The 27,716-nt window shown below is 47.1% G+C and overlaps 3 protein-coding genes across 10 annotated transcripts in view; 1 reads left to right on the forward strand and 2 right to left on the reverse strand.

Moving 5' to 3' along the window:
- The window catches only part of ABCG5 (ATP binding cassette subfamily G member 5), a 47,801-nt gene extending 37,140 nt beyond the window's left edge, over positions 1–10,661 (reverse strand). For 3 of the 8 annotated variants that reach the window (XM_042932141.1, XM_042932143.1, XM_042932133.1), the window contains exons 1-4: positions 10,399–10,475; positions 6,063–6,195; positions 4,596–4,742; positions 81–1,747 (exon numbers count right to left, since the gene is read on the reverse strand). In XM_042932141.1, coding sequence (XP_042788075.1) covers positions 81–226 — 146 coding nt within the window. In that variant the 5' untranslated portion in view covers positions 227–1,747; positions 4,596–4,742; positions 6,063–6,195; positions 10,399–10,475. Of the gene's footprint in view, positions 1–80; positions 1,748–4,595; positions 4,798–6,062; positions 6,196–10,398 lie in introns of those variants that run through there. The other 5 variants (XM_042932138.1, XM_042932134.1, XM_042932142.1 and 2 more) reach the window with 5 other exon arrangements.
- Positions 608–18,255, forward strand: ABCG8 (ATP binding cassette subfamily G member 8). The gene is made up of 13 exons (XM_042932147.1): positions 608–670; positions 6,082–6,183; positions 7,357–7,507; positions 9,926–10,164; positions 10,687–10,819; positions 10,921–11,190; positions 13,545–13,707; positions 13,797–13,880; positions 14,765–14,964; positions 15,406–15,482; positions 16,200–16,467; positions 17,436–17,563; positions 17,649–18,255. The coding sequence occupies exons 1-13, from the start codon at positions 608–610 to the stop codon at positions 17,784–17,786; spliced, it is 2,016 nt and encodes a 671-aa protein (XP_042788081.1). The 3' UTR covers positions 17,787–18,255.
- Positions 18,256–24,601: 6,346 nt separating this feature from the next.
- LRPPRC (leucine rich pentatricopeptide repeat containing) overlaps positions 24,602–27,716 on the reverse strand; it is a 111,663-nt gene continuing 108,548 nt past the window's right edge. The window contains exon 38 of the mRNA XM_042932148.1: positions 24,602–26,653. Within this exon, the coding sequence (XP_042788082.1) occupies positions 26,597–26,653 (57 nt within the window). The 3' untranslated portion in view covers positions 24,602–26,596. The remainder of the gene's footprint in view (positions 26,654–27,716) is intronic.

Here is a 27,716-nt window from a genome sequence, read left to right on the forward strand (position 1 = left end):
GCCCACTCACCTCAGGCCATGACCACAAAAACAAAGCCCAGCCTCAAGTTCCCAGCAGGAAGAAGAGGCATCAACCTTACCTGACACTGTAGGAGGCATGGAGAATGCCCAGGCTGTGTCGAGGCCTTGAACAAGCTGTAGGAACCTCCTCTGGGGAGCTCTGGGGGCCACTGTTTACTTGGAGCCCCAAGGACCCCACAGAGGTCAGAGATGGGAGTTCAGTCATCGCCAAGAGGCAGAAGAGGTGAATTTTTGGGTGGCCGGACCCTTCCTGGGGGAGCCCCAACAGAGGAGTGAGCAGCACAGTGCCCTGCTTGTTCCTCACGGGGCTCTGGAGTCCCTCTCCAGACCTTTGCAGCAGCTGGACTGGGGTTTGGTAACGGATGCCATTATCTGATGTACCTTTACCCAGAGCATGTGCACTATCTTGGCAGCAGGCAGAACACACAGCCTGTGTTTGTAGGAGGGCCTGCCTGAGAGGAGTGCTGGGAGGCACAGTGAACCAGGGCCAGAGATTGCCCAACTCTGAGAAAGAGAAAACACTGGCACAGGTAGCAGCTAAGGTGAAGGAAGCTTCAGCAAAGTGGTACAGACACCGCTGGGCCCCATGGCTGAGACAGTCCCAGAAGACAGAGGGCTGCGGAACAGGGCTGCTCCCCAGGATGCCTCCGTGAGTGATGGGCAGTCACCTCAGTCATGGGGGGTGGGGGCAAATCAGACCTTTCTTTCCTCTCTCCAGAACTTTGTTTTAACTCACCACCAGGACCACAAGCAGAGGGAGAACATGGCAGCAGGACTCTACTTCCTGGGCATCAAAGGGCTGAGGGGAGGGGATTCAGGGGTCAGGGGTGGGTGGGGGGCCTCTGAGATCACTTCCTGCCCTAAGGCACACTCCTACAGGGAAATGATGTTCCTGTTTGTTACTTGGGCTGATGCAGCTTTTTCTGAATGAGACTCCAAACAGAGATATGTTCACACACACCGGGGACTCTGCAGTGTTTCCTTCATCAGTGTGTCTGTCAGGCTCAGAGTCTCAGAGGCAGTAAACTGATGACATATGATGGCAGGCAACTTTTATGGGAATATAATAACATGACCACAACAGGCAGATATAAGACCCCAGAAAGAGGTGAAAGGGACAGACAGCAAGTCTGGGGGCCAAGAGGTTGGGGTACAAGTTCTCCACCCAAGTTACATGGAGAAATGTTTACTTGAGAAATGGCCTTTGACTAAAGTAAGGATGTGGGTGGGATTTGAAGGAGGCTAAACTGGAAGACAGAAAGGAAGCACCCCACCTCACCCCAGCCCACCTTTCCATCTTGCCTGCTGTGGGGAGGAGGGAGAGAAAGACAAGAAAGGTCTGAGGACTCCACACCCAAAAGGGAAGGCCACAGGCCACTTGGTCTGGTCCTCACTTGCTAGGATAGGACTTCAACCCAGTCCATTCCTAGTCTGCCCTGCAGCCATAACTAATAGCCAGCTCTGATCTGGGAACATGGCCAGCTCCTGCTGAGAAATGCCTCGTAGGAGCTGATTGCAGTGCTCACAGCCTGAACAGTATATAAAGTCAGTAATGGCTTTGGGGACATTTTCTGCCTAAAAGGCTGACAAATCAGCTACCACAGCATGGAATGCAAATAACTGCCCAAATCCAACATCTGGGAAAGCTTGCCATTTCCAATTTCCTTTTCTCCAATTCTGTAACTCAAGGTTCCAAGTGATAATCTTCCCCCAACATATACGGCACCTAGAACAAGAGGATGGATGAGGGATACATATCTTATGTCTAGTTATTTTAAAGTTATCAATCAAGCTAACAACTGTTAAGTTTCTATCTTCCTATTTTGACATACCTTCCTCACAACCTGAAAGGCCAGATGTAAGTTTAGAAATCCTAGGGCCTTTTGGAGCAGCAGCTAGAATGTGGTGGCACAGAGGAGCCAGCTTCTGGCTCCCTTCTCTGTCCCCTTCTCTGCCCACCCCTGTGCTACAATCTGTCCCCCTTCTCTGCCCACCCCTAGTGCAACATGTGACTCACACACCCCTATGTGGTCATGCCATCCTGCCTACCCACATTCCATTTGCTCTCCACAGACAAATGCCCCTTGGGCCTGGGGTGCCTGGAGTGGCAAGTGCCCTTGGCCCACAGTCCATGGGCAGGAGTGTGGCCAGAGGAGGACTAGAGGGGCTCAGTCCTCAGGACAAAGATGTGTAAGATCTGGTCTGAGCATTTTAATAAAGGCCCAGGCTCATCCCCTCAGCCAAGAACAAACCCTGCATGCTTTTGCACAGACACTGAGTCATCAGCACATCACTACTACTCAAGGGCATGGATTCCTCATCTTAGAAAAAGGAACTTGGGCTCTGTGCTCCCTAAGTTCCCTTCTAATTTGTGCTTCTGACTCAGGCATTTGATCAGAAGTTAATACAAGGAGAAATTACAATGTAGCCCAGCAGGAGCTGAACAGGTTACCTACAAATAAACCTGCTTTTGCTTTTTTGGATGTCACCTGTCAGAAATTTAAGTGATATTCTGACAGTCATACTGATTAAGATGTCAACTGAATAGATATTTAAGTATTTGAAAAATACAGAGAATTTGTCAAAACCTCAAAACCTAACAAATCCATCCTGGGAGTCAAGGAAATACTTAAAAATGGAGCAGAGGCTGTCTCCAACCCAGAAACGAATTCTCTTCCTCTGAAAGTTGTGCTGCATGTGTAGCTCCAGGAAGTCACAATCCCCCCTTTTTCTTTTTAACGTTATTTTTGAGAAAGAGAAACAGAGCACGAGCCAGGGAGGGGCAGAGAGAGAGGGAGACACAGAATCCAAAGCAGGCTCCAAGTTCTGAGTTGTTAGCACAGAGCTGGAGGCGGGGCTCAAACCCACGAACCAGGAGATCACCACCTGAGCCAAAGTCGGCTGCTTAACCAACTACAGGTGACCCAGAAGTCATGGTCCCTTGATGGCAGCTGAGGTCCCTGGCTGCCTGTGCCCAGCCTACTTAGCCTAAGATGAGGGGTACTGCCCACCCCCCAGCAACAGGGAGCACCTCTTTCCTTTTATCTGTCTTCCTATTGTGACACCTCTTTCCCCAGGGCCCCAGCATGCTCCACCTTTCCAAAGCACTTATCTGGAAAGTGGAACCCACTCAGGCATTAGGTCACCTGCACATATTGCTCCAGAGCCCAAAATGTCCAATGTCCCTTTCTTAGCTGCCCCTCCACTTGAAATATAACCTGGCCAGGTGTTAGTTCACAGAAGCAATTTCTAAGCTGAGTCATATCTTATATCAATCGACTTAATGTCCCTCCTGCAGATGTTTACTTTTTATAACCAAACAAATAAGCATCTTATGTTAGCTCAATGAGTCTCTCAGTAATTGCCAGAATTTCTGATAGTTTAATAGAATTAAATGGAGAAACTAGGCAGTATGAGTGCTAGTGGTGGAAGTGGTGAGCAAGGGTCAGGTGCAGGGTTGACCTGCCTGAAATTCAGCACCTTCTGTAGCTGGCCTAAATCTCCCCCAGGAGAGATCTCCCTTTCCATCTCTGAGGGCACAGACCTTCACCCCTCCTCTATCTCCATAGCCAGCTCCTGCCTTGGAGGCATTGGCACTTGAGGGGCTAGGTGGGAGTACTACTCTGGAGTTCTACTCAAAGGTTCATTCTCTTAGATGGAAAACAAAGTTTGAGATAGTTCAGATCAGCTGAAAAAACAGTGATCTCTTATGTACCTGCAACTTAACTACCAAGAACTGTGAAGTTCACTCCCCTCGTTCTTCCCTGTACCCTTCTCTCTTGCATTCCTCTCTATTCCACAGAGATAGTCCTTCTGCTAAAGTAGGTATTCAGGTTTCCCAGTTTCTTCTGTATAATTTAGGATCTTTATGGTAATAATTCTAACATCAGATAAGATAAGTAGCCATGGTCTGCTGTTTTCATACTGCCCTGCAATTCTGGGGACTACTCACTGATAGTTACTGTCATAGATGACCACCTGTATTGATCTTCCATTTCTGTGGTCCTTTCCAAGGACTTCTGACCTCTGCCACTACAGGGGAAGTTTGACAGAGACTTTTGGAGACTATTTTCACATAATGTAAGTCATTTTATTTTCACACAAAGCACATGTAGGCATTGTGTACACAGTATAAATATACCCTGAATGGATGCATGAGGTCAGCCTGCTCTACACCTGGCCTGTCTTGCTCCATCTTGACCACCTGTCCCATTCATTAAAATCTAAGCTTTTCTGGGGCACCTGGGTAGCTCAGTTGGTTGGGCATCTGACTTTGACTCAGGTCATGATCTCATGGTTTGTGGGTTTGAGCCCTGCATCAGGCTCTGTGCTGACAGCTCAAAGCCTGGAGCCTGCTTTGGATTCTGGGTCTCCCTCTCTGCCCCTCCCCTGCTCACATTCTGTCTCTGTCTCTCTCTCAAAAATAAACATTAAAAAAAACTTTTTTAATCTAAGTTTCTTTGCATGATGACAGATGGTAACTACACATATTGTAGTGACTTTGCAGTGTACACAAATCTTAAATTGTTGTGTTGTGCACCTGACACTAGCATAATGTTATATACCAATTTTACCTCAATAAAAAGTTTAAGTTTCTCAGAGACCATCTTTTTCACTGTCATATCCCAAACTCCAAACTTGTAGCATCATGTGGGCTCCCAATAAGTATTGGATGCTTGCTTGCTTACTTGACTGAACACATCAGTGCGTGAGTGGCAGCTCTGAGGAGGAAACATCATGGGGTCAACTGGAACTTGTTAAAAAATACACTTTTTCCTGCACTAAGAAACAAAAGGAAAAATTGTATGCATTTAAAAACGGAAACCTGAGGGGCACCTGGGTGGCTCAGTCGGTTAAGTGTCTGACTTTGGCTCAGGTCATGATCTCATGGCTCTTGAGTTTGAGCCCCACGTCAGGCTCTATGAGGACAGCTCAGAGCCTGAAGCCTGCTTCAGATTCTGTCTCCCTCTCCCTCTGCCCTTCCCTGCTCATGCTCTGTCGCTCTCTCAAAAATAAACATTAAAGGGGTGCCCGGGTGGCTCAGTTGGTTTGAGTGTCTGACTTCGGCTCAGGTCATGATCTCACAGTCTGTGAGTTCGAGCCCCGTGTCGGGCTCTGTGCTGACAGCTCAGAGCCTGGAGCCTGCTTCGTTCGGATTCTGTGTCTCTCTGCCCCTCCCCCGCTCATGCTCCGTCTCTATCTCTCTCTCTCTCTCTCTCTCAAAAAGAAACATTAAAAAAAATAAAAATAAACATTAAAAAAAATAATAAAATAAAAATGGAAATGTTAGTAGGCAGGTTCTTCTTCTGGGGGAGCCTCAATAATTTAAATGATTGAATTGATAAAAATGGAAGGAATTTAGATATGCTGATAGCTAATACCATTCAAAGGTATCAGTGATAGCACAAAACATCGATTTACTTGATGTACAAATACAACGTCACACCAACAACAGCAACAAGATATTGACAATGACGATGACATAACAATGGTGCTTCTTCCAAAATCATCTTGAATGGCTTTGTTATGCAAAACTCCTCATTTAAATAAGATGCAACTTTTCTAAGGATTGTGTCTTCCAAATATTGAGCACTAGTTTTTTGATAGCTGCATCCCTTCACATACCAGGTATGGGAAGTCTGTTTGGCATCAGGAAATAGTAAGTCAGAGGCAGGGAAGAGAAAAGTTAAGGACATGCCCCAGCTAAGGTCTCCCCAAAGCATAGCAAGCAGCTCACAAAGCTCTCTCTAGTCCAGAGTCTGGGTCTCATCCACCATAGGGTGCCTGGGTTCGGGCTCCACCAATTTGGGTTGAGGTTCTCTGGAGCCAGGAGCTGTGCTAGAGGGAAGCCGCAAAGCTCCCTCTGAAGGGAAAAAAAGATTGCCCTCACTGATGCTCCTATTTTCTCAGAGCCCTTGGGCTCTATCTGCCTAAACCCTTGTTGCCAGTTCAGGATCTCAACCACACTAGCTGCTCTCACCTCTTGGGTCTCCTCCCTGTTTTCTCCTAAGTCCTAAGTGGCTTTTGAAGAAGCCCCTCACCTGTCATGTTTCTCAGCAGGGCCTCCAGGACAGCTTGTTCTCCTCTGAAAATGACAGCAGCCTATACTTCACCTACAGTGGCCAGTCCAACACCTTGGAGGTCCAGGATCTCAGCTACCAGGTAGAGGCATACCTGAGGACAAGGTGGGAGGAGTGGGCAGGGAAGGCCAAATGATTCCCCAAGTGGAAGGTAAGGGTGAGCCCATCCTGAGGGCCCTCTGCCAAGTTGATGCCTCACATGTTGGGTGAAAGTACCACAAGACTTCCTTCAGCTATATATACTGTAGCTGGAAGTTGAGAGGCATTAGAGAACAAGACCTCTGTTAAAACATAAAGAAATTATGTGACCCTGTTGGGGAAAAAACAAATCTCTCAAACTTTAACTTCAGATTTTGAAGTAAGTTTAGACTTTTGGGAAAGTTACAAAAATAGGACAGAGTTTCCATGTAACCTTTGCCCAACTTCCCCTAATGTTAACATCTTGCATACCCAGAGCAAAATAATGAAAACCAAGAAATTAACAATGCCGTGACGCTATTCACTAAACTACAGACTTTCAGGTTTCACTAAACTATAGACTTTCAGGTTTCACCAGCTTCGTGTTTTGTTATTTGTTTGCTTGCAAAGTACACTGTCCCTGGAGCTAATAAAATATCCAAAGTGCAAGGACTCCTGGTCTTTCAGAGGCTCTGAAGGACCCCCTGGTCAGATTCAAGACCCCATTTACCAGACCTCCTTGGGGGTAGACCCTGGCAGTTCAGATGGAATATGCTGGGGGGTGCAGAATGGTAAACTTCAGAGGCCCAACTCTGGCTTCCTGTGAATGTGAATTAGGACAAGCTAATGAGCCTCACCATAAGCATTTTCTGTTCTGCCACTTGTTAGCTGTGCGACCTTGAACAAGTAACTGCTCTGAGCCTCACCTGTAAAAACAGCGATTATAATGGTACCTATGTTATAGGTCTGCAAGGAGGACTGAATGGGATAATAAATAGAGATTTACACAATGCCTTGCACGTAATAAACATTTAACAAATCATTAGTAAATTATCATTAACTGAAGAACTGAAGACATTGTTTTGCTTTATGTTTTCGTTTCCATTCTGCTATTACACATGCTTCCCATGTCTTAACTTCAGACTTGGAAATGGCAGCTTCAGGTTCTCAGCATGGTAGGTGGGGGCCCCTCAGGCCTTTTGTGCAACAGCAGGAGGATGTCTCCTGTACAGTTGAACAGAAGTTGCTGAAACCTTCTATTCCGCCCTCTGAAGAACCTTGCAATATCTCCCCACAGGTGGACATGGACTCCCAGGTGCCCTGGTTTGAGAAGCTGGCTCAGTTCAAGATGCCTTGGGCATCTCACAAGGATTCTTGTGAGCTGGGCATCCAAAATCTGAGCTTCAAAGTGAGGAGTGGGCAGATGCTGGCCATCATAGGGAGCTCAGGTACCATTAAGGGCAAACAGTGAGGCGATGGGTTCTGTCTCTTCTGGAATGCAGAATGGTCCCTCAGACAGATGGATGCTTCTCACAGAATTCTTTGCTGACTAGTAGAATAACCATAGCAGAGTGGGTGAGAAGCACAGGTTCTGGGTCAGGTGGACCTGGGTTCAAATCCCAGTTCAAGTCCCTCCATTTACTAGCTGTCAGATAGCTGCCACCATTATGAATCATGAGTGTGCCTCTTGAAGCTGCATCCAGAGCAAAAACCTTTGTAAGATCTTCAGAATTGAATGTTCTTCTCAGGGGACTCTTCCATGCCAGGAGCATTCATTCACTCTTCTCCCACAACCTGGTAGGCACAGCACCCACCACAGCTCCCACTTCTTTGAGAGTCCCTCCAAGTCTTAGTGCAGCCTTCAACCATCTGCAAAGATCCAGAATCTTGGAGTGCCTCAGAGTGACTTCTGCAAGCCAAACTTAAAATTATGCAATGCTAAAGCTGAAAGGGGTCTTGGAGAATGGTGTTCACTCTCTCCACTGTATTATTTCTTTCTCCTTACCAGTCTGGAAGCCTCTTTAATGGAGGGTTTTTAAGTTATCTGGTCCTCAATATTTCTAGAGTGTCCTCCTGTCCCTCGCCCCAACATATGAACACCTTCATTTAACAGATGGGGAGACTAAAGTCTAGACAAAGTGAGTGATTCACCTAAGGGCATACATTTAATGCAGAGCTGGAACTAGAACTTTGGTCTTCTGATTCTCATATCAAGGTGTTTCTCTTTTAGATGGTGTTAGAACACTTTATTCTTTTTGATTAATCATTTCCAGAAGTAAAGATTACTGAACTTTTGAACATCTCCAATTTTTTAGTCTTCTGATAAGAAAATTCTGTTTATTGTCTAACCAAAGATCAAACAAGATAATGTATGTCAATGCACTTTGTAACTGAAATAACACCACAGGTCAAGTCCTGCCCACTTTTGGCTCTGCCTCTGCAATTCTTATCTAAAAAAGAAAACAGACACTTCAGAAGCCAATTTTGTTTTTGTTTGTAACTCCTGGTGGCTTTTCCTGTTATATTTGCTTTTCTTCATGAACTGAGAATCTGGGAGATACACGGGCCTTCCAAGGCACTTCCATAAAGCCTAAGAGTCCCCACAATTTATACTCGCTACACATGACCCTGCAGGTGTTAGCATCCCTGAGGCAAGTGAAGTTTGGAGAGGCTGAGCAGTCTCCAGGACTCTTGACTCTAGGTTCAGTGTTGTTTAGCTTCAGGTTTACTTGACTGAATTTATTTAAATGATTTCTTAGAAACACTTATCAATTAGGGGCACCTGGGTGGCTCAGTCAGTTCTAAGCATCTGCTCTTGGTTTTGGGTCAGGCGATGATCTCATGGTTTGTGAGTTCGAGCCCCACATCAGGTTCTGCACCACTAGCGTGGAGCCTGCTTGGGATTCTCTCTCTCTCTCCCTCTCTCACTGTCCCTCCTGTGCTCTCTTTCTTCTTCTCTCTCAAAATAAATAAACTTTTTTTTAAAAGAAACACTTAACGGGGCGCCTGGGTGGCTCAGTCGGTTAAGCATCCGACTTCGGCTCAGGTCATGATCTCATGGTCCGTGAGTTCGAGCCCCGCGTCGGGCTCTATGCTGACCACTCAGAGCCTGGAGCCTGTTTCAGATTCTGTGTCTCCCTCTCTCTCTGCCCCTCCCCCGTTCATGCTCTGTCTCTCTCTGTCTCAAAAATAAACGTTAAAAAAAAAAAATTTTTTTTTAAATAAAAAAAAAAGAAACACTTATCAATTATACTTCCTGAGGCTTAACAAAGAATAAAACAAATTATGAAGACTCATTATAATTTATAATAAATCCAAACAGCCTCAGGCATTTTGGCTGCTTCTGTAGAATCAGCAGTAGTGGCAGCAGTGTTTGCCAATGGAGTTTACGGAATTGGAGATTCCAGCCAACTGAATGCCTTTGGTGTTCTCTCCTGATTCATGGAAGGTCTCTCCAGTTGCACTAGGCGGTCTCCACAGCAAAGGCCACCCACACCTCTCCTAAAGTGCTGTTTAGGAAAGTGGACTTCCCACTTGGACTGGGAACCCCAGTGTCCCTGTGAATACTGACAAAGTCCCCTGCCATCTCAGAGCCTGGATCCACTAGTTGAGCGGCTTGAACCCCCGACATTAATGTACCTCCAGCTCCCCAAAGGTGTTCAAGTTGGCTGCAGGTGAAAGCCCTGGAGCTCCAGGTGCTGAGGCTGACCCATCCGGGTCCAAGAGCTGTGCCACTTTCTCTAGGGCCTCGGTCACTTCTGAAAGGACAGAGAAGTCCAGGGTGGTTGAAAGAGTGTGCGGGCAGCCAGGGCTTCCAGGCTAGCGCCCGCAGCTCTGCTCTCAGGAGGTCTCTGGCGGCTTCGCAGGGTGTGGGAGAGCCTCTTTACTGGACGTGATCACCGGGAGAGGCCACGGCGGCAAAATTAAGTCAGGTCAAATCTGGATCAACGGGCAGCCCAGCACGCCTCAGCTCGTGAGGAAGTATGTGGCCCATGTGCGCCAGCACGACCACCTGCTCCCCAACCTAACCGTCCGCGAGACCCTGGCTTTTGTTGCCCAGCTACGCCTGCCCAGAACCTTCTCCCAGGCCCAGCGTGACAAAAGGGTAACTGCCTGACCCTGGTGACCCCAAGAAGCCATGACATCCTTCCCCTTGTCGACCTTCCCCCCCCCTGCCTCAGGGCCCAGTCACAGGTCAACTCTAAGCAGCCCAGCTCGCCATCCTTCCATAGGTACCCTGCCCTCTGTCCGCCTTTAAACCCCACATCCTTCTGTAAGCCGCCTACGCCCTGGCCGGGTCCCTTCACAGCACAGGACAAAACGTGAGAGGAGTGTCTACCTGTTTTCCGGTCCTCCGTGTGGGCAGAGTGCCCTGCTGTCCTGTCCCCAGGTCGCAGCCAGGTTCCCAACATGGCGCCGCCCTCGGCGCGTGAGAGCCACTCAGGATATGCAGAAAAAATGCAGGAGCAAACACTGCATGGGGCAGCGAAGGCTACAGCACAAACCCACCCGGAGGGGGTGGGGCGGGGGGCAAGGGTGGGCAGCCGCTTTCTACTCCAGGACAGCACCCACGTAACCTGGAGCGAGGCGGGCAGCGCCGCGCCTAAACCTACGTCCTCCCGCGCAGGTGGACGATGTGATTGCGGAGCTGCGCCTGCGCCAGTGCGCCCACACGCGCGTGGGCAACGCGTACGTGCGGGGCGTGTCTGGGGGCGAGCGGCGCAGAGTGAGCATCGCGGTGCAGCTCCTGTGGAACCCAGGTGAGGGGGCGGGGAGGAGGGTGGACAGAGGCGCCCCCGCGGCTTGGCTCCCACCAGCCACAGTCCTGCCGGCTCACTAGGCCCCTGTCTCCGCTGGGAAGGAATCCTCATTCTGGATGAGCCCACCTCCGGCCTCGACAGCTTCACGGCCCACAACCTGGTGAAAACGCTGTACCGCCTGGCCAAAGGCAACCGGTTGGTGCTCATCTCCCTCCACCAGCCTCGGTCTGACATTTTCAGGCTTTTTGATTTGGTCCTCCTGATGACGTCCGGCACCACCATCTACTTGGGGGCAGCCCAGCACATGGTGCAGTATTTCACAGCCATCGGCCACCCCTGTCCTCGCTACAGCAACCCTGCAGACTTCTATGGTGAGCCCCCAAGCAGTGCCCCCCCCCCCCCCGAAGCTCCAGCAGGGCCTGATGGAGAGCTTCAGGAGGGAAGCTGTCAGAGGTTTCAGGGGAGTAGGATATAGGAGCAGGGCGGCCCAGCGGGCTGGAGAATGTGTGTCACTTTGCCAAGTATCAAATACTAGAAACAAGGGCCCAAGAAAATCCAGCTTCTGACATAGCCACTCTTGTGTGCATGATAAGAAACCTGTGAGTTCCAAAGTGGGTGGTGGGGGGATAGAATTCAAGAGGGTTTGGGTCAATTTTCTAGAATTGTGGTCTTTATTCAGACTCTTTAGGGAAATTTAGGAGGCCACCTGGAAATCTTCAAGCTGTGCCCTGGTGCCCCCGCAGAGGCAGGGAGCCTGAAAGCACTGTATAGTGGAGGGACCCCAGGGCCCGGAGAGTTCAGGGCCTTTTGGAGGTCTTGGTCAATGAGGCACTAGGTCTGAAAATTGCTTTGTCACCCCCAGAAAGGCCTTCCTGCTGAGGGTCCTGAGCCCTCAATTGTATAGCCCTCAGGGAAAGCGTGAGCTGGTTCCTGGAGAGATAGTTGCCTTTACAGGTGTGTGACCCGAAAGCGGATCCCTGGACCCTGAATGCTGAGGCGTGCCATGGCTGCTGGCCAGGCCACACAGCTTTACCAGGGCGGCTGGGGGGAGGGGGCGGGGAGACAGTAGCTGTGGCTTGTCCAATATGCCACCTGGAGCCCCAGCCTTCCTCCCAAGATGGCCCAGTGTAGCAAGGCCTCACCAATAACCATGACAACAGGGACCATGTCCTTGAGGGCAGACATTGGGCCCAAAGGCACCAAGCTACAGAGGGTGTCCCTTTGACTCTCACAGCCCTGTCAGGCCAAGGCCATTTCCATCCATACAGATGAGAAGACAGAAGTCTGAAGAGTTAAACCTTTGGCAGAGAATTTGTAAGACGCAGAACTGGGACTCCCAGCCAGTGTGTCCAGCCCCCAACTTGACTCCTGGCCCTGGGCCCACATCCTCCTGTCAGCATCCAGTGCTCTTCCCCACCCCAGGGGGACTCTCTCCAGTCTGCCAGCCCTTGCCCTGTGCACTCACAGCGTGTGAACTCACATAGAGGTCACCCTCCCTCCCAGTGCTCAGGAGCCAGCTTGGCTTCCTGGCAGCGTATCATCCTGAGGCTAGCCATTTCCAGATAAAGGGGGCAGAGGGCATCTGTCAACCTGGCCACGGGAGCAACATGCAGTAACTCCAGAGCGGGGTTACCAGAAGTCAAATGCCTAGAACAGACCTGAACAGAAGTTTTTCTTTATTTTATATTTTTATCACTTTTGGTGGGGGGCTCTTGCCTACCACCTACCAATCTGGGGTACAGGGCCTGGCAGTACCCAGAGAATCTGGTGTTCTGATCTACAGCCCTGCACACCAAGGAGACATGTTGCATTTTACAAGACCGCTCCTAGACATTATCCTGCCATGGGACGTGTCATGAAAATGGTAGGAAGGAAGAGACAGAGGTTAAGAGGAGAAATGGAGGGAGGTGAGCCACCCTCCAGCCTGCAGTGAGGCTGGGTTCAGAAGGGTCCTGGTGGTGACTGGGTGGATGTGCCTTTCTGACATCTCAGGAGCCCCATGAGAGTAGAGCTGTGGCTGGGACTACCAGATGCTCCCCACAAGTAACATAGAGGTGGGTGCACAGTAGCCTGGTTCTCCAGCTGGTCATGCCAGCTCCTTCCCCTGGAGGGCGGTGACAACTCTGCTTAGAGTTGGCCAGACATTGGCAACCTCCAGCCAAAACATTCTCCCCTTCTAGACAGGTTGCTTAGGGAGCCAAATTACTAATCTACAGTGAGAACTAGAATTTCCCAGTGCCCAGACTTCCCAGCTGTCCTATGGCCAGCCTCCCTTCCCCTCATGGGTAGAAGGCACACCTGGAAGGCTGAGTCCCTGTCACAAGCTTTAATGGCTTGAGCTGGAGTCAGGGCATAACTGTGTCATGACCTTTGGCTCCAAAGGCCCAGTGCATCCTGTCCTGTCCTAGGGATGTCCCCATAATGAGCCTGGGTGTTGGGATGGAGGCCAGGGCCCACAGGGCCTCTGCTGTTGCCTTTTCCCTGAAGCAGGCTTTCCCCTGAAGTGGATGTGGCTAGGCCCAGCACGGGGGAGGCCAGCCCTGGGTATCTCTCTGCCTCTCTCTGCTTTTCCCATCACTTCATGGTCTACCCTCACAGGGTGGGGAGCATGTCCCAGAACCTCCAAGGGCTGACCAGTGTTGTGAGCTGGCCTTGCAGTGAGCTCCTCACCTGTGAGCAGGTGCAGAGACCTGGCCACACATGGCCCCACATCCTCTACTTACAGTGGACTTGACTAGCATCGACAGGCGAAGCAGAGAACAGGAAGTGGCCACCAGGGAGAAGGCTTGGTCCCTTGCAGCCGTGTTCCGAGAAAAAGTTCGTGGCTTCGATGACTTTCTGTGGAGAGCAGAGGCAAAGGAGCTGGGTGAGGGCACTTGCCTGGAGAGGTAAGGCAGGCCAGGGCGGCTCTGGGTGGAGAGCTCCTTGCAGAAGGCAGCCGCCCCCATGTCCCATGACACCCTCTGCCTCTTGACAGCCAGGCCCTCCCTCAGGACACTCACCAGCCCCTGACTTCCACTGAGCTGCCTGGCCCTGTGCAGCAGTTTACCATGCTGATCCGGTAATTATCTGCCATTTCATCCCACCACCACCTCCCCTACCCCAGACCTCTTTATTGTGTCAAATTAAGCCCTTTCTATCTAAAGTGAATTTGAAGGAGAAAGCAAAAGGTAGAATTCTTAAAAACCAGTATCGTCAAGACTAGCACTAGCTCTCTCTCTATAATACAGAACACTCCTGTTACTTTTATTCTTTAAACAAAATCAAAATGTTCTTATTGGCTGAATGATTGTAGAAATTACATAGGATCATTATGAAAAATTCAGACAATACAGGAGAACCTCAGTGGAAGGAGAAGGTCTCCTGTTAGGCCAGCCCTCAGAGTAAACGAGACCCAAGTGTTTGGTGGGTGATATTCCCATGCACACAAGCATTGTAATTCATAAATGGGATCATACTCTGCATATGGTTCTGTAACCATTTTTTTGTTTTTGGTTGCACATAGAATAGGCCTGTACCTGTCATCCGGTTAGGTCTTCCTCAGCATTCCAATCTAGCCATAATTCATTTTCCTGCAAACTGTATATTGATGGTCAGATTTTTTTAGGCTTATGCTATGACAAGTAACACTGCAACAAACATCCTTGTAGGTGCATCTTTACACACGTGATTGGTTATTTCCTTAAGATAATGTGTTTAAGTAAAATTGCAAGGCTGATACACTGACAGTAAAGTAACAATTGTTTATTATGCACATACGGTGAGACAGATGCTTTCATCCACGATCTCATTTGAGCCTCAGAATCCTTGCGAGGGGGGTACTGCTGTTCCCCCATTTTATGAGAGAGTAAAGTGAGGCTTTCATCCCTGCATAGACAGAAGGGCATTGCTAGTGTCACGGGGCTGGTGTATGTTATTCCCTTGGCACCTCTTTTGTTTTTTAAGTCGTCAGATTTTCAACGATTTCCGAGACCTGCCAACTCTCCTCATCCATGCAGCAGAGGCCTGCCTGATGTCCCTGGTCATTGGGTTCCTCTATTATGGCCATGGGGCCATCAAGCTCTCCTTTATGGACACAGCTGCCCTCTTGTTCATGATTGGAGCTCTTATCCCTTTCAACGTGATTCTGGATGTCATATCCAAATGTGAGTGTGCCTTGCTCTCTGTGACCCACACCCGGAGCAACCAGAGGACACGGTGGTAGTCACCCCTCTGAGCTGGTCCAAGGCCGACCTCTGTTCCTCCAGACTCCTGGGGAAAATGGGTTTGCTGACTGTTTTCACCATGATTGTGAAATAAAAGAAGATGATGATTTTTAAGGTTCGCACATTAATATTAGTATGCAAATGAACACAGAGTGCCAAGCAGTCTTAGACATTCCTATAATAGCGGGATTTATATTTGACAGCAGTTCATAAGTTACAGAATTACAAACACCTTAAATTAGGATGGTTTAACTCTGCCTGCTTTTTAAAAATAGACATTTAGGCCACAGGAATATTTACAATTGTACTAAAAGAGACTCAAAAACAGAAACACTGAAAATTAATGTCACTTTTTCATTCTCCTTTTCTCCCCTTTTTTAGGTCACTCAGAGAGGGCAATGCTTTACTATGAACTAGAAGACGGGCTGTACACTGCTGGTCCATATTTCTTTACCAAGGTGACTGGTCAGGGCTGAGAGCAAGTTACCAGGTGGGGGTGCAGGGACAGAGAAAGCTACACTGCATTGTACAGAAGCTCCAGAGTAGTATTTTGCTGAACCAGGGGCCATGCATCATCTATGGTTGCATGCATCATCTATGGTTCCCTAGGGGGTTATAGAGACTTGCTATTTTTTAAACATTTACCCGAAGACCAGGACTGTAGACCAAGAGTGACACTTTCCTGGTCAGCAGAAATCTGAAAAAAGAAAAGAAAAGATGGGAAACATCCAGCATACTTTACCTCTCCAGTCTCCCCACATCTCCAGGAAGCAGGTCAGCAGGTGTTACTGTACTTATTTCCAGGAAGTGGAGGCTCAGAGATGTTATACGGCTGTCTCAAAGCCCCACAGCTATTTGGTCTGGGCAGGCAGGGTGGGGACTTTGAAACAGGAGAATAGATACACAACTGCCATTTTCACCAGGCCACGCTGCTTCCGCGGGGGAAACTGTTCTGAATTCTCCCAGATGGAGCACGTGGCATCTGCAGTGGGAAACCAGCAGTGAGCTCACGTTCCAGGGTCCCATGGGCCCCTCACGGGCCCTCCTGCTGCAGTCTGGCTATTAGCAGGAGGGAAGGTTGACATCCTTGAGGGTTACACTATCTTCAAACATCTAAAGAACAATTGGCAGTGAAGGCATTAGCTCCACGTCCTTGCAAGGGCTATTCTTTGCAGATCTTAGGGGAGCTTCCAGAGCACTGTGTCTACATCATAATCTATGGGATGCCCATCTACTGGCTGGCTAACCTGCGCCCGGGCCTGGAGCCCTTTCTACTGCACTTCCTGCTGGTGTGGCTGGTGGTCTTCTGCTGCAGGATCATGGCCCTGGGTGCCGCTGCCCTGCTCCCCACATTTCATACATCCTCCTTCTTTGGGAATGCTCTCTACAACTCCTTCTACCTCACCGGGGGCTTCATGATAAGCTTGGATAACCTGTGGATAGGTAAGGCGTGCTCCCCTCCCCTGGTCAAGCTTTTTGAGGCCTTCTGGGGTTGGATGAAGCCTATATTCACTTGGGGATGAGGACTCATCACTTAGATCCATTTAAAGCCTGGTTTTTCTGGGAGCAGGTGTCCTTGCCAACTGTCCTGTGTGTCAAAGGAATGTCTCCATGAGAGGGTGCAGATGGCACCTTCCCATATCCCTCAGCTGACACTTGGAAGCCACCCTTGACTCTCACTCTCCACATTCACCTGGGAGTCAGGTTAATTCTGCCTCCCACATCTTTCTCAGATCTGTCGCCTTGCCTGATCTCCCCCAGCCCTGGCCTTACTGTCTGGTGTCAGACCACAGCTATGGTCTCTGTGACCCTGATCCCTCCACATCCCTCTCGACCCTTGCCCATGGAAAGGGCTTTTTGTAAGGCGGAAATCCATGTTGCTGCTTTGCTTGAGTCCTCTAGTTAGGGCTGCTGACTCTCCACTGCCTCCACCTAGCTCTTCTGAAGTCCCCAACACCCTCCATGCACTCACATCTGAGCCTGTGAGGCTCTTCTCTGTAGGGCGCCATTCCCCCATTTCCACAGCTGCTCTCTTCTGCCAGGCCTTTCCTGACCATTCGGGGCAAGTTTGTTCCTTCCTCCTACTCCTAGCTCTGTGATACCACCATTGGGTCAGGGCACAGACTCAGAAATGTCAGTTGTACCTCCATGGAGCTGAGAACATGCTGGGACATTTAATAAGTTACTCTCTCAAATTGTTACCAATCAAACGTGTGGTGACTCCTGTAGCCACTTGGACCTTCTGTCCCAATCCATGTCCCAAGCTACCCCTCTCGCCCTTTTGCCTTCTCCCTGCCCTCCTGCTCCCTCAGGGACCTTGCTGCCCTTGCGTAAGAGCCCCATCTCCAGGAGTGTTTCCCAGGGAGCAGGTGGTTAGCCTGTGTGAATAACATGAGTCTCGCTATTTTCAGTGCCCGCTTGGATTTCCAAAGTCTCCTTCCTCCGCTGGTGTTTTGAAGGGCTGATGCAGATTCAGTTTAAAGGGCACACTTACCACATGGCCATTGGCAACCTCACCATCCCTATCCGGGGAGACGTAGTAAGTAGCTGAGGCCTTCGACTCTAAAAAGATAACATTCATCTGAACGTCTTCTCAGTGGGTTTACTGATATCTGTGTCCCCAGATCCTCAGCTCCATGGGCCTGAACTCATACCCGCTCTACATCATCTACTTCATCCTTATTGGCATCAGTGGTGGCTTTGTGATCCTGTACTATGTGGCCCTGAGATTCATCAAACAGAAGTCCAGTCAAGACTGGTGATTCATGCCCAGACTGCTGCTTGCTGGTGGGGACTCTAGGAGACCTTTCAACTGCACTCCTTTCCTTCCTCCCAAGGAGCCCCATCCCGGGCACCAGGAGGACAGCACAGGGAGCTCAGCTACACCAGCCCTCAATGTGCAGTGGCACAGGCTGGCCACAGGATGGCAGTAGAATAAAGACAGTGGAAGGGGATTTCTGATCACTGGCCAGAGCTTGCGATTTCTGGGAATGAAAACCATACTTGGGGACATCTACAATGTTGCTTATTTATTTCCTTTTCGTATGTATTTATATAGGCAACTCAGTGCAAGATGGGAGCGAGTTAGGAATGAATTGAGTAGGCTGTGTGGGAACTGGTAGGATCCATAGGAATCAATAACAATGCCTAGCAAAATGTTTGGCCTCGTCTTCCAGGATCCTCAAACTCTGTGTTAAGTCACTCTCAATACAGAAGATGACCTAAAACATACCGGTGAGATGCCATTCTTTTTGTGTGGGATCATGGGCTCCAAAAGCCAAACTGAACAATTAAAGATTTATTGAACATCTGATCTATACCAGGGACAGCTCAAAACACTTATGTGGAGGAGTATCCTAGAATTCTCAACCCTTTGAGGGGTGGTATCCCATTTTATAGATGAGAAAACTGAGGCAAAAATTCAGTTTGCTAGGTAAGGTCACATGGCTACTATGTGGTAGAGTCCAATGTGGGGGTTGGAAAGCCTTGGAGGCCTTTAGGAGTTGGAGGGCAAAAGGCAAGTCCTGAGCCACTGTAAGGCTTGGAAATTCTAAGAAGGCTCTAAAAGATGAAGATGGTTGTAGAGGCTGTGTGAGCTCAGCCAGGCCTCTCAGAGTTGCCCCTCACTGGCCCTGGCTGGGTCTGAGGACCAGTGTTGAACCTTTCACAGTGGCCAGGGTACGGGATAGATGACACCCAGGTTACGTGCTTCATTGCCTGGGCACTGAGGACCATCTGATCCAAAACAGGAACACCAAGGGGAGCAGATTGTTCCCAAAGGAAACACCACAGTCTGGGACCAAAAAAAGGGAGGAAGGTGAGTGGGAGGCAAATAGTAAAGGTTCACCCCAGGTTTCCTTGGGCCCTTACTACTAACTGCTCTGGACAGGCAGCATGGGTCTTAACCTCGGAGCTGCTCCGACAGGCAGAAGCTCACACTCTACCTAGACCTACTGAATCCAAATCTGCATTTTAGGAAAATCCCCAGGTGGTTTATGTACCTGAGTTTGAAAGGCAGTGCTCTAGCACACTGCCCTTTTACAGTACAGCCATGAAACTCAGGGTATTTACACTGCCATTATTTACACTGCCACACTATAACACGGCACATTATGATATTGATACCTGGCCACTGTCGAATGGGCAGGCCCCATTCAAGATTCACTGATTGTTCTGACAAGGTCCTTCATAGCAAAAGGATCAAGACCAGAATCATACATTGGATCTGGTCGTCAACTCTCCTTGGTCTCCTTTAGTTTAGAACAGTCTTTAACTTTCCTTGACTTGTGTGACCTTGACACTTGAAGATTCTGCAAATTAGCTGTCAGCTTGAGTTTGATACATTTTCATGACAAAATTCAGGTCATGGATTTAACGGGATATCACAGGCACTTCTTTTGGCAGGGATGTTGCAGAAGTGATGCACCCTTCTCATTGCATCCTGTCGGTGGTGAGGATTTCAATTTGTCCTATACCGAAGATGTCCACTTGGATCACTTGATCAAGGGAGTGTCTGCCAGCCCTCTCCACAGCCAATCCCCCCTTTGGTAATTAAGCATTCTATTGGTAGGTGCTTTATAAATATGTAAGTTGCCTATTTCTCATTAAACCTTCCACTTAGCCATTTTTCAATTTATAGCAATATAAACCTGTAGTGTCCTGTTTTATTCAGTGGGTTATAATCCCTTAGTCTCATGATTAATTTTCACATTCAAATTGTCCCAGTTTTGGCCCTGGGGCCCATTCAAGCTGGTTTCTGCATCCTTTTGATATGTCTCTATCATTGTGTGAACATTCTCTTTCACAAAAAAGTGTTTCAGGCTCATTTTGTTCTTTTCTACCCCCCAGTCCTTAGTCCCAGTGCTTGGAAATGCAGACATTTCTCTAAGAATTCTTTGTTCCTTTTAGTGGAAAATGGCATTTAGAAGCAAAGATCTGAGTGATAAATATGCCCATTGCTATTGCAGCATCACTGCCCCCAGATCCTCTCGGGAGGCAAAACAGGGAATGCATACATGTGGATATATGTACACAGGTCTGTATACATGTGTATGTACACACACACACAAACACATCTACCTGTACATGTGAGTTCACATTAATACATCCAATTCCCAAATACCAGCACACCATAGAGTTGATTCTAATTTTCTCCCTTTCTGCATTTGTATCTGGGTTTTGTTTTGTTTTGTTTTGTTTTGTTTTGTTAGAGAGAACACAAGTGATGGAGGGGCAGAGAGAGAGAGAATCTGAAGCAGGCTCCAGGCTCTATTCTGTCAGCACAGAATCCAATGTGGGGCTAAACTCACGAACGATAAGACCATGACCTGAGCTGAAGTCAGACACTTGACCAACTAAGCCACCCAGGTGCCCCTGTAACTCCCTTTTCCAATTGTGACAAACCTGGCTTCCACTGTCCTTCATATTTTCACTCATTTGGTTAATCCCCTGTATGTAACCAATCTCCCATCTGCACCCTACTCACTCTGCTGGGGCTGTGTTATCAAGCTGTCCCCTAGTCTGCACAGATGCCATTCTCACCCTACTGCCGCCTACCCCACTCTCAATCCCACATCCATACACAGTCACCTAATGGCTTTAGGCCTGAATGGAGGAGGTAGAGGACACTGGGCTTTTTTATGAACTCCACAGTGATTCCAATGTGCAGTGAGGGCTGGCAGCCAGTGGGGTACATCATCTAACTGAGTTATGGCCACTCAGTCTACAAGGGGCTTTAATGATTCAGTGGACTCTGGTGCACAGGGCTGTGGGGGAAAGGGGCAAAGTGCTGAGGCAGGAGAATTGGAGAAACTCCAGCAGCCACAGTTTCTTTCTTTCTTTTCTTCTTTTTTTTGTTACAGCATCCTGGTTCTCCACCCCACAGCTTTAACAAATACCACTATGGACCCCAATCCCAGAGATTCTGATTTCACAGGTCTGTTTTTTGAAACCAAAACAAAAAAACAACAACAAAAACTGCTCCCTGGGGCATGCAGGCTGTCGACTCAGCCCCTCCCTGCATTGAAAGGGAGAGAGGTCGGCTTGTGAGTAATTATCAAAGGCAGGGGATGCAAACTCTTCCGGTTAAGAGTCAGACAGTATTTCAGGCTTTGGGGGCCAGAGTATCTGTTGCGACTACCCAACTCTGTTGCAGCGTGAAAGCCACTGCAGACAATTCTGAAACATGGATGGTGTGGCTGTGAAACATTATGTACAAAAACAGGCAGTGCATTGGATTTTGCCCAAGGTTGTAAGCTTTGCACACTCTTGATCAGAAGGCAAAGGTTTTGAAATTTGTATTTTAAGCCCTCCAATTTCAAATTATGCTACTGACAGGGACATTTTAATTAAGCAGAAAGTAATTACCTATATGGACTCAAATATTTCCTGATGTGATTTTTATTTTCCTGCTCTTGTTCTTACAAAAATGATTTAAAACCTAATCTTGCCCCCCGGTCAAGCTAATCTCCCGGGTCAGGTTCACAGAGATCTTGCATTTGCTGTGTTCCCACCCCCCACCCCCCCACTTGTCTTCTTGTTTTGATTCCAGATTAAACAGCTAGCAGCAGGCATATTTAAATGGACACCAAATCCAAGCGCTAACTACAGACCTGGTAGACATAGGCGTTCTACTGAGACTCAAGTATGTCATTCACAGAGGGGTGCAGCACAGCCACCATGTGCCATTTCCTGCTTCCCTTGGCCCAGCCACAGGCCTGGAGCACCCATCAGGCTCCAGAGGAACAGGGCAAGGGACTGGGAAGCCGAAAGTGAGGAAGCATCTTGCTGACTGACCTGTTCTTTGGAAAATACATCCAGTGCTTACGCCTGAAAGTAAAGGCCCCTATTTTCATAGTCTAAACTAGGTCATTCAAATCTCAAGTTATCTGTCACTTGTTTTTTTTATTTTTCAATTTTTTTTAATGATTGTTTATTTTTGACAGTGTGAGCAGGGGAGGGGCAGAGAGGGAGACACAGAATCGGAAGCTGGCTCCAGACTCTCAGCTGTCAACACAGAGCCCAACGGACCTGAGCTGAAGTCAGACGCTTACCCCACTGAACCACCCAGGAACCCCTGACACTTGCTTTTGATAGTAGGATAGGTTCTTCCTTTAAAATGGCCAGGGTATAGAGCAATATCCTGGTCCCTATCACATGGTGTCTGCCCAAGACACTAGGGCAGGGGAGGTGAGAGGCAGGTGGAGCACAGCCCATTTCTGTTGGCAACTGGGGAACAGCAGCAGCCATGTGGTATCAGCAGCTAACAAAACAGTAATTTTTAAGCAGCAGGTTGAGATTTTTTAGCACACACCAACTCAAAGACCAGAAAAACACTTCTCAGCTTTCTATGTAGTAATAGTGCCGTTTAGCGTATGATAGTCTTGCCATTTTGTAAAGTTGGAGTGATTCCTTGTTTCCCCAAACCGCCAAAAAGCTCCACTGTCCCTCATTTTGTTGATTCCACTCTTAACACTGAGCTGCACCATCACACATTTGAGAGCCCTCCTCATGGCAATAAAGTTGAGTGTGTTTTCATTTGGGCACATGGGTTTTAAAGAACTTGTTGGGCTTCAGCCCCCAATATCCGAGCTCCTAGCTACCTAGTGGCATCTTTGATCTCTTGGGAAGAAGTGTGAGGAAACCCACCAATGCATGCAAGGCACACATCTCAGAATAGGACTTGAAAAGCGGGACAGGTGCTGTGTTGTTCATTGTCATTCAACGATGCTCACTGGGTTGTCAGTGCCAGGTTCTGGTTCTAACTGGTGGCCCTGCAAAGCACCAGGAGACCTCAGTTTAGGGGAGGAAACGACAAAAGCAAGTAAATAATGAGAATTTCAGTAAGTGTATGCCTGGGGCAGGGTTGGTGAAGATACTACTTTCAAGAGATCTTTGTAACCATGGATCCCAACAGCCAGCCATTGTCCAAACTAATGTGCAGGGATGGTTAAGTATGAAGTCGGTTAAATGTTTTTGCTCTGCCTGAACCGGATGATGTTTCTTTGTGCAAAAAAGAAAAAGATAAGTGCCTATTTTGAATTTGCAAATGCAGCCATTTCCTTTATTTGTACTAAGGCTGCATAATGTGGGCTTTGTAAAGTCCACAGGTCTGAAAGCAGGATACATTTCTAATAGAAACAGCAAAGCGATAAATTACCATGATTTTGTACCCCCTGCAGCTATTAGCTCCACCATACTTCAGGAATGTTGCTTTCATTTTATAGAAACTCTACAAATATTGGTTTGTCAGAAAGACAAATATTAAATGAAAATTGTCCTCAAACACGAGAAAAAGTATAGAGTACACACATGGCAGACTTGTGGAATAAATTGTATGGGGAAGAACAATGTGCAATACAATTTACTGGAATTCACAAACTCGGGTGATTATGCCAGAAACCGAGTATTCGACTAAATGGAAGAAAATAACTTTACAATGTAAAGCTGTCCAGACTGGGAACACTTGTGTTAAATGTGAAAGCTTGCTTTTTAAAAAACAATACCCTAACAGTTTAGAGATTCTGATTTGACTTTTAACGGGATTTTTAACTGAATTTAAAATTTAACTGGATTGCTTGTTTTTTTGAAAGTCAATCCCAGCCATATCACAGCACTGTGATACCGGGGGGGGGGGGGTACATTAACTTCTGTAAGCCCCAACTTTCTCATTGTGAATGTCAGGTAAGAGGAGCGTCCGATGCACAGTAGCGGGTACCCATGGTTAACCCCACAGAACACGTGGCCCTGACAACGGTACATGGGGGCTTGCAGCCAGGTCTGTGTGAGGTCCAGGGGTGCAAACACGACACAGAGAACTGGTGGTCCTCAAGGAATTCACGAGCTGCCTGACACCTGCTCTTTTAAGTGGCTACAGGAGCCCTGGAGAGACAACGAATGTGCTGGGTGGGGAGAAGGGCCAAGAAGCTGCAAAGAGAAGACCCCGATGCTGGCCACAATGAGCACGCCCAAGAAAGGAACAGGAGGGTAGGGAGGAGGGAAGTGTGCCCGGGACTGATCCGTGGTGGTCCCAGTCACCTGCATGGCGTGGAATGCTGCTGACACTCAATGCAGATAAAACCCCCTTCATTTTCAGTGTCCACTTACCATGCGTCCAACTCTACTAATTCTTGCCAACTCTGTACCTCAGAGATCTCAAATTAAATATCCACTTGTCCTTACAACAGAGAAGCTATGATTTCATTTGGTTCTCCACACACAAACCATACACCATTTAACAAAGAAATTCTGGTCGCAACAGAGGCCACCACACAATTTTTAATTTAAAATTCTAAGACTACGGGGCACCTGGGTGGCTCAGTCGGGTAAACGTCCAGCTTCGGCTCAGGTCATGATCTCACAGTTCATGAGTTCAGGCCCCGCATCGGGCTCTGCGCTGACAGCTTGCATCCTGGAGCCTGCTTCAAATTCTGTGCCTCCCTCTCTGTCTTTGTCCCTCCCCTGCTCACACTCTGTTTCTCTCTCAAAAATAAACATAAAATTAAAAAAAAAAAATTTAGGACTAAAGTCCTTGAAATGATAAAAGTGGTTATACAAAAATTTGATAGAATTAAAAATGAAGAAGCTCACAAGTTTTTGGGGTACAATTTATTCAAAGCATTTCACAAGAAAATTATATTAGGTTCAAATACATGAACATACAATTACATATAAAACACTGTACTTTCCAAAAGTTTACAATGATGTTTACTTTTTAGACTGTTTCCTTGTAATTTTAGTCTAAAACATTACTGAGTTCTAGAATTGTGTCTGCTCTCTACTATTTGTTTCAGTTTTGCAATTAGACATTTAGAAAGCATTTATTAGCCCACCTAGAATATACAATTATATTTTAAATATTTAAATTCGAGGGGGAAGCAGTTATAGTGCTGTTTAGAGTGCTAATGATAGACAATAGATAATAATAATAGAATGCTAGATAATGCTATTTCCTCTGTACTACCCTGCATTTTATCAGAGTCCATATACAAGGCTGGCTTAGAGTCACTTCATACAAATAAGACTACATTCTGTACTCTCAAGTCTCTGGCCCAGGCAACTGAGAAGTCCAGGGTAAGCCCCAAGACCGTGCCTCATCTGAGAGACCTGTTTCAATGGAGATCAGTAAAATATTGCTCAACTAACTTTTGGTTAGTGTGACTGCAAAAAATAAGGCCAGTGGAATTCACTGGTGGAGTGAGGCTCTTGGCAAATCCAACAATATCAAAACCACAACAGGTACGGGTCCTGCACCTGGAGCAAACAAAGGAGAGCTTCATTAAGTCCTCTAGGCCAGGACTCGACATTGGCTGAGGCCTCTGATGCGTTAGGTCTAACTGCACAAAACAGAGACAAAGGAAACAATGCCACGATGACATTTACTTCTTGGCTTCCCTCCTTCAGCCTCCTCTTTCATGCTACTTGCAGGCTCTAGATGAAGGATGGTTGGTTCCATGAAGACTCAGGTTAGCAGCACAACCAGCATGAGGCCAGCTTACTTCCTGCAAGGCAAGGTCTCCCCTCGTGTGGATAGTGGGAACCACTGATTTCAAATGGGAGAAGCAATACACCAAAACAAGGATAAACCTCCAATAAAACATTTTCAGCTTTCTTGGTAATTAACTACCTAATCCCCAAATAGGTCACTGTTACATATTAAGATACTTTTGTAATGGTAAACTGTTTCACAACCCAGCCTGCATTCTTTTACAGTAATTACTAAACGATTTGGGGATAACTTTGACAAAACTGAATACAAACCACAATCTCCTTCCTATATAAGATCACACATTCATAGGATGAGTATGAAGTAACAAGCCTGGTATGGGATGTACCTATGCTGACAAACACCCGAAACCAAGACAAGAGGAAATGAGCTGCTCGGTTTCATGACCAAAGTCATGGGCTAGGACTCAGAGGCATCTATGAACAGAGGCCCTCGGAATTCTTCGTGATAGAAGGGAAAGCATAGTGGGGAGTGTCCAGGCGTTGGCAAATAGCACCCCGACCAAGAGCAAGCAACAGTCTGAGTTTCTGCTTTTCACTGGAAAACAAGTGCTAGATGACTTACAACATGGCTGCTAGTGCCAGCATTTTACAAAATTGGAAAATTATGCAGGGTTTCACACATGAAGAGAATTTCCTATCAAATAGCAAAGCCTTAGAAGGCGCACTGAGCATCATTTTGTCTAGCTCCAAAATTTTCACATAAACAATATTAACAAGCAAGTCTTAAATAAAGGAATAACATTTTATGAAAATAATGAACAAAACAGAGCAGGGGAGACATCAAGAGTGTTAGAGAGAAGAACCTTGAAAAGGTACAGCTTCAAACATCAGACACCATGAAGAAAATGCCGTATATTTACGTTGTAGGCAAAACCTCAACAAAGCCTAGTGACTAAGTGCACGCCATTGCTGTCAATAAGGTGTTGAACATGTACTTTATGAATAAAAAAAAAATACACAAAGTAACTTTTCATTTATTTATTCTGTCCTCTCAAATATATTTAAAAAATAACATTTTAGACATTGAACCACAAATACACACAAAATAAAGTAGTGACTGCTTATTTCACAGAGGATTTCCCCTTGATTCCTTTAGCTGCTTTGCATAAAATTCGAAGCTTTCCTGTTGAGACAAAAAGGGAGGGAAGTTACAGGTACAGTTTCTAGCAAGAGCTGATGGCACAAAACTCAGAAGTCATAAAATGCTGCAAAGTGATAGCAAAGACCACCGGGCCCGTGGCAGCTGCTGTCTTCTCAAGCCTCCGCACTCCTTTCTATTCATGAAATCACCAGTTCAAGGGCCCCAAGTCCAGAGTTAAAGCCAGCACCAAGAGCCTCCACCGTGTGGGCACATAGGTATTTACGCCTGGGTACAGAAGGTTCAAATAAACATGGTGTACTAACTTGCAAATTAATGACACAATAAAAAGGAATTTAGCATGTATGATTTCTCTTATTAGAACAAAGCAAAACAAAATTTACTGGGCAACCAATTAAAAATGGGCAGAGGACCTGAACAGACATTTTTTCCAAAGAAGACATCCAGATGGCCAACAGACCCAAGAAAAGGTGCTCAACATCACTCATCATCAGGAAAAAGGCAAATCAAAACCACAATGAGGCAGCACCTAATACCTGGCTAGTATCAGAAAGACAAGAAGTTAAGTGATGGCAAGGATGTGGAGATAAGGGAACCCTTGTGCACTGCTGGTGAGAATGCAAACTGGTATAGCGAGTGGAAAAGGCAGTATGGAGGAGTTCTTCAAAAAACTAAAAATGGAAATACCATATGATCCAGTAAGTCCACCACTGAGTATTCACCAAAAGAAAACAAAAACAGCAATTTGAAAAGACATGCACCCTCATGTTCACCGCAGTATTATTTACAGTAGCCAAGACACGGAGACAACTTAAGTGTGCACAAGCAGATGAATGGATAAAGAAAATGTGATGTACGTATCATTATATATGTATGACACATACAACGGATTATTATTCAGCCACAAGAAGAATAAAATCTTCTCATTTGCAACAACATGGATGGACCCTTGAGAACGTTAAGCGAAACGGAATAAATCAGAAAACGTAGATACTGTATAGCCTCACTTACATGTGGAATATATAAAAACAAAACAAAAATCAAAAAACATAAAGCCCCAAGCTCATGGATATAGAGAACAGACTTG

Source organism: Panthera leo, chromosome A3 (assembly GCF_018350215.1).
Source record: "Panthera leo isolate Ple1 chromosome A3, P.leo_Ple1_pat1.1, whole genome shotgun sequence".
Classification (NCBI taxonomy): domain Eukaryota; kingdom Metazoa; phylum Chordata; class Mammalia; order Carnivora; family Felidae; genus Panthera; species Panthera leo.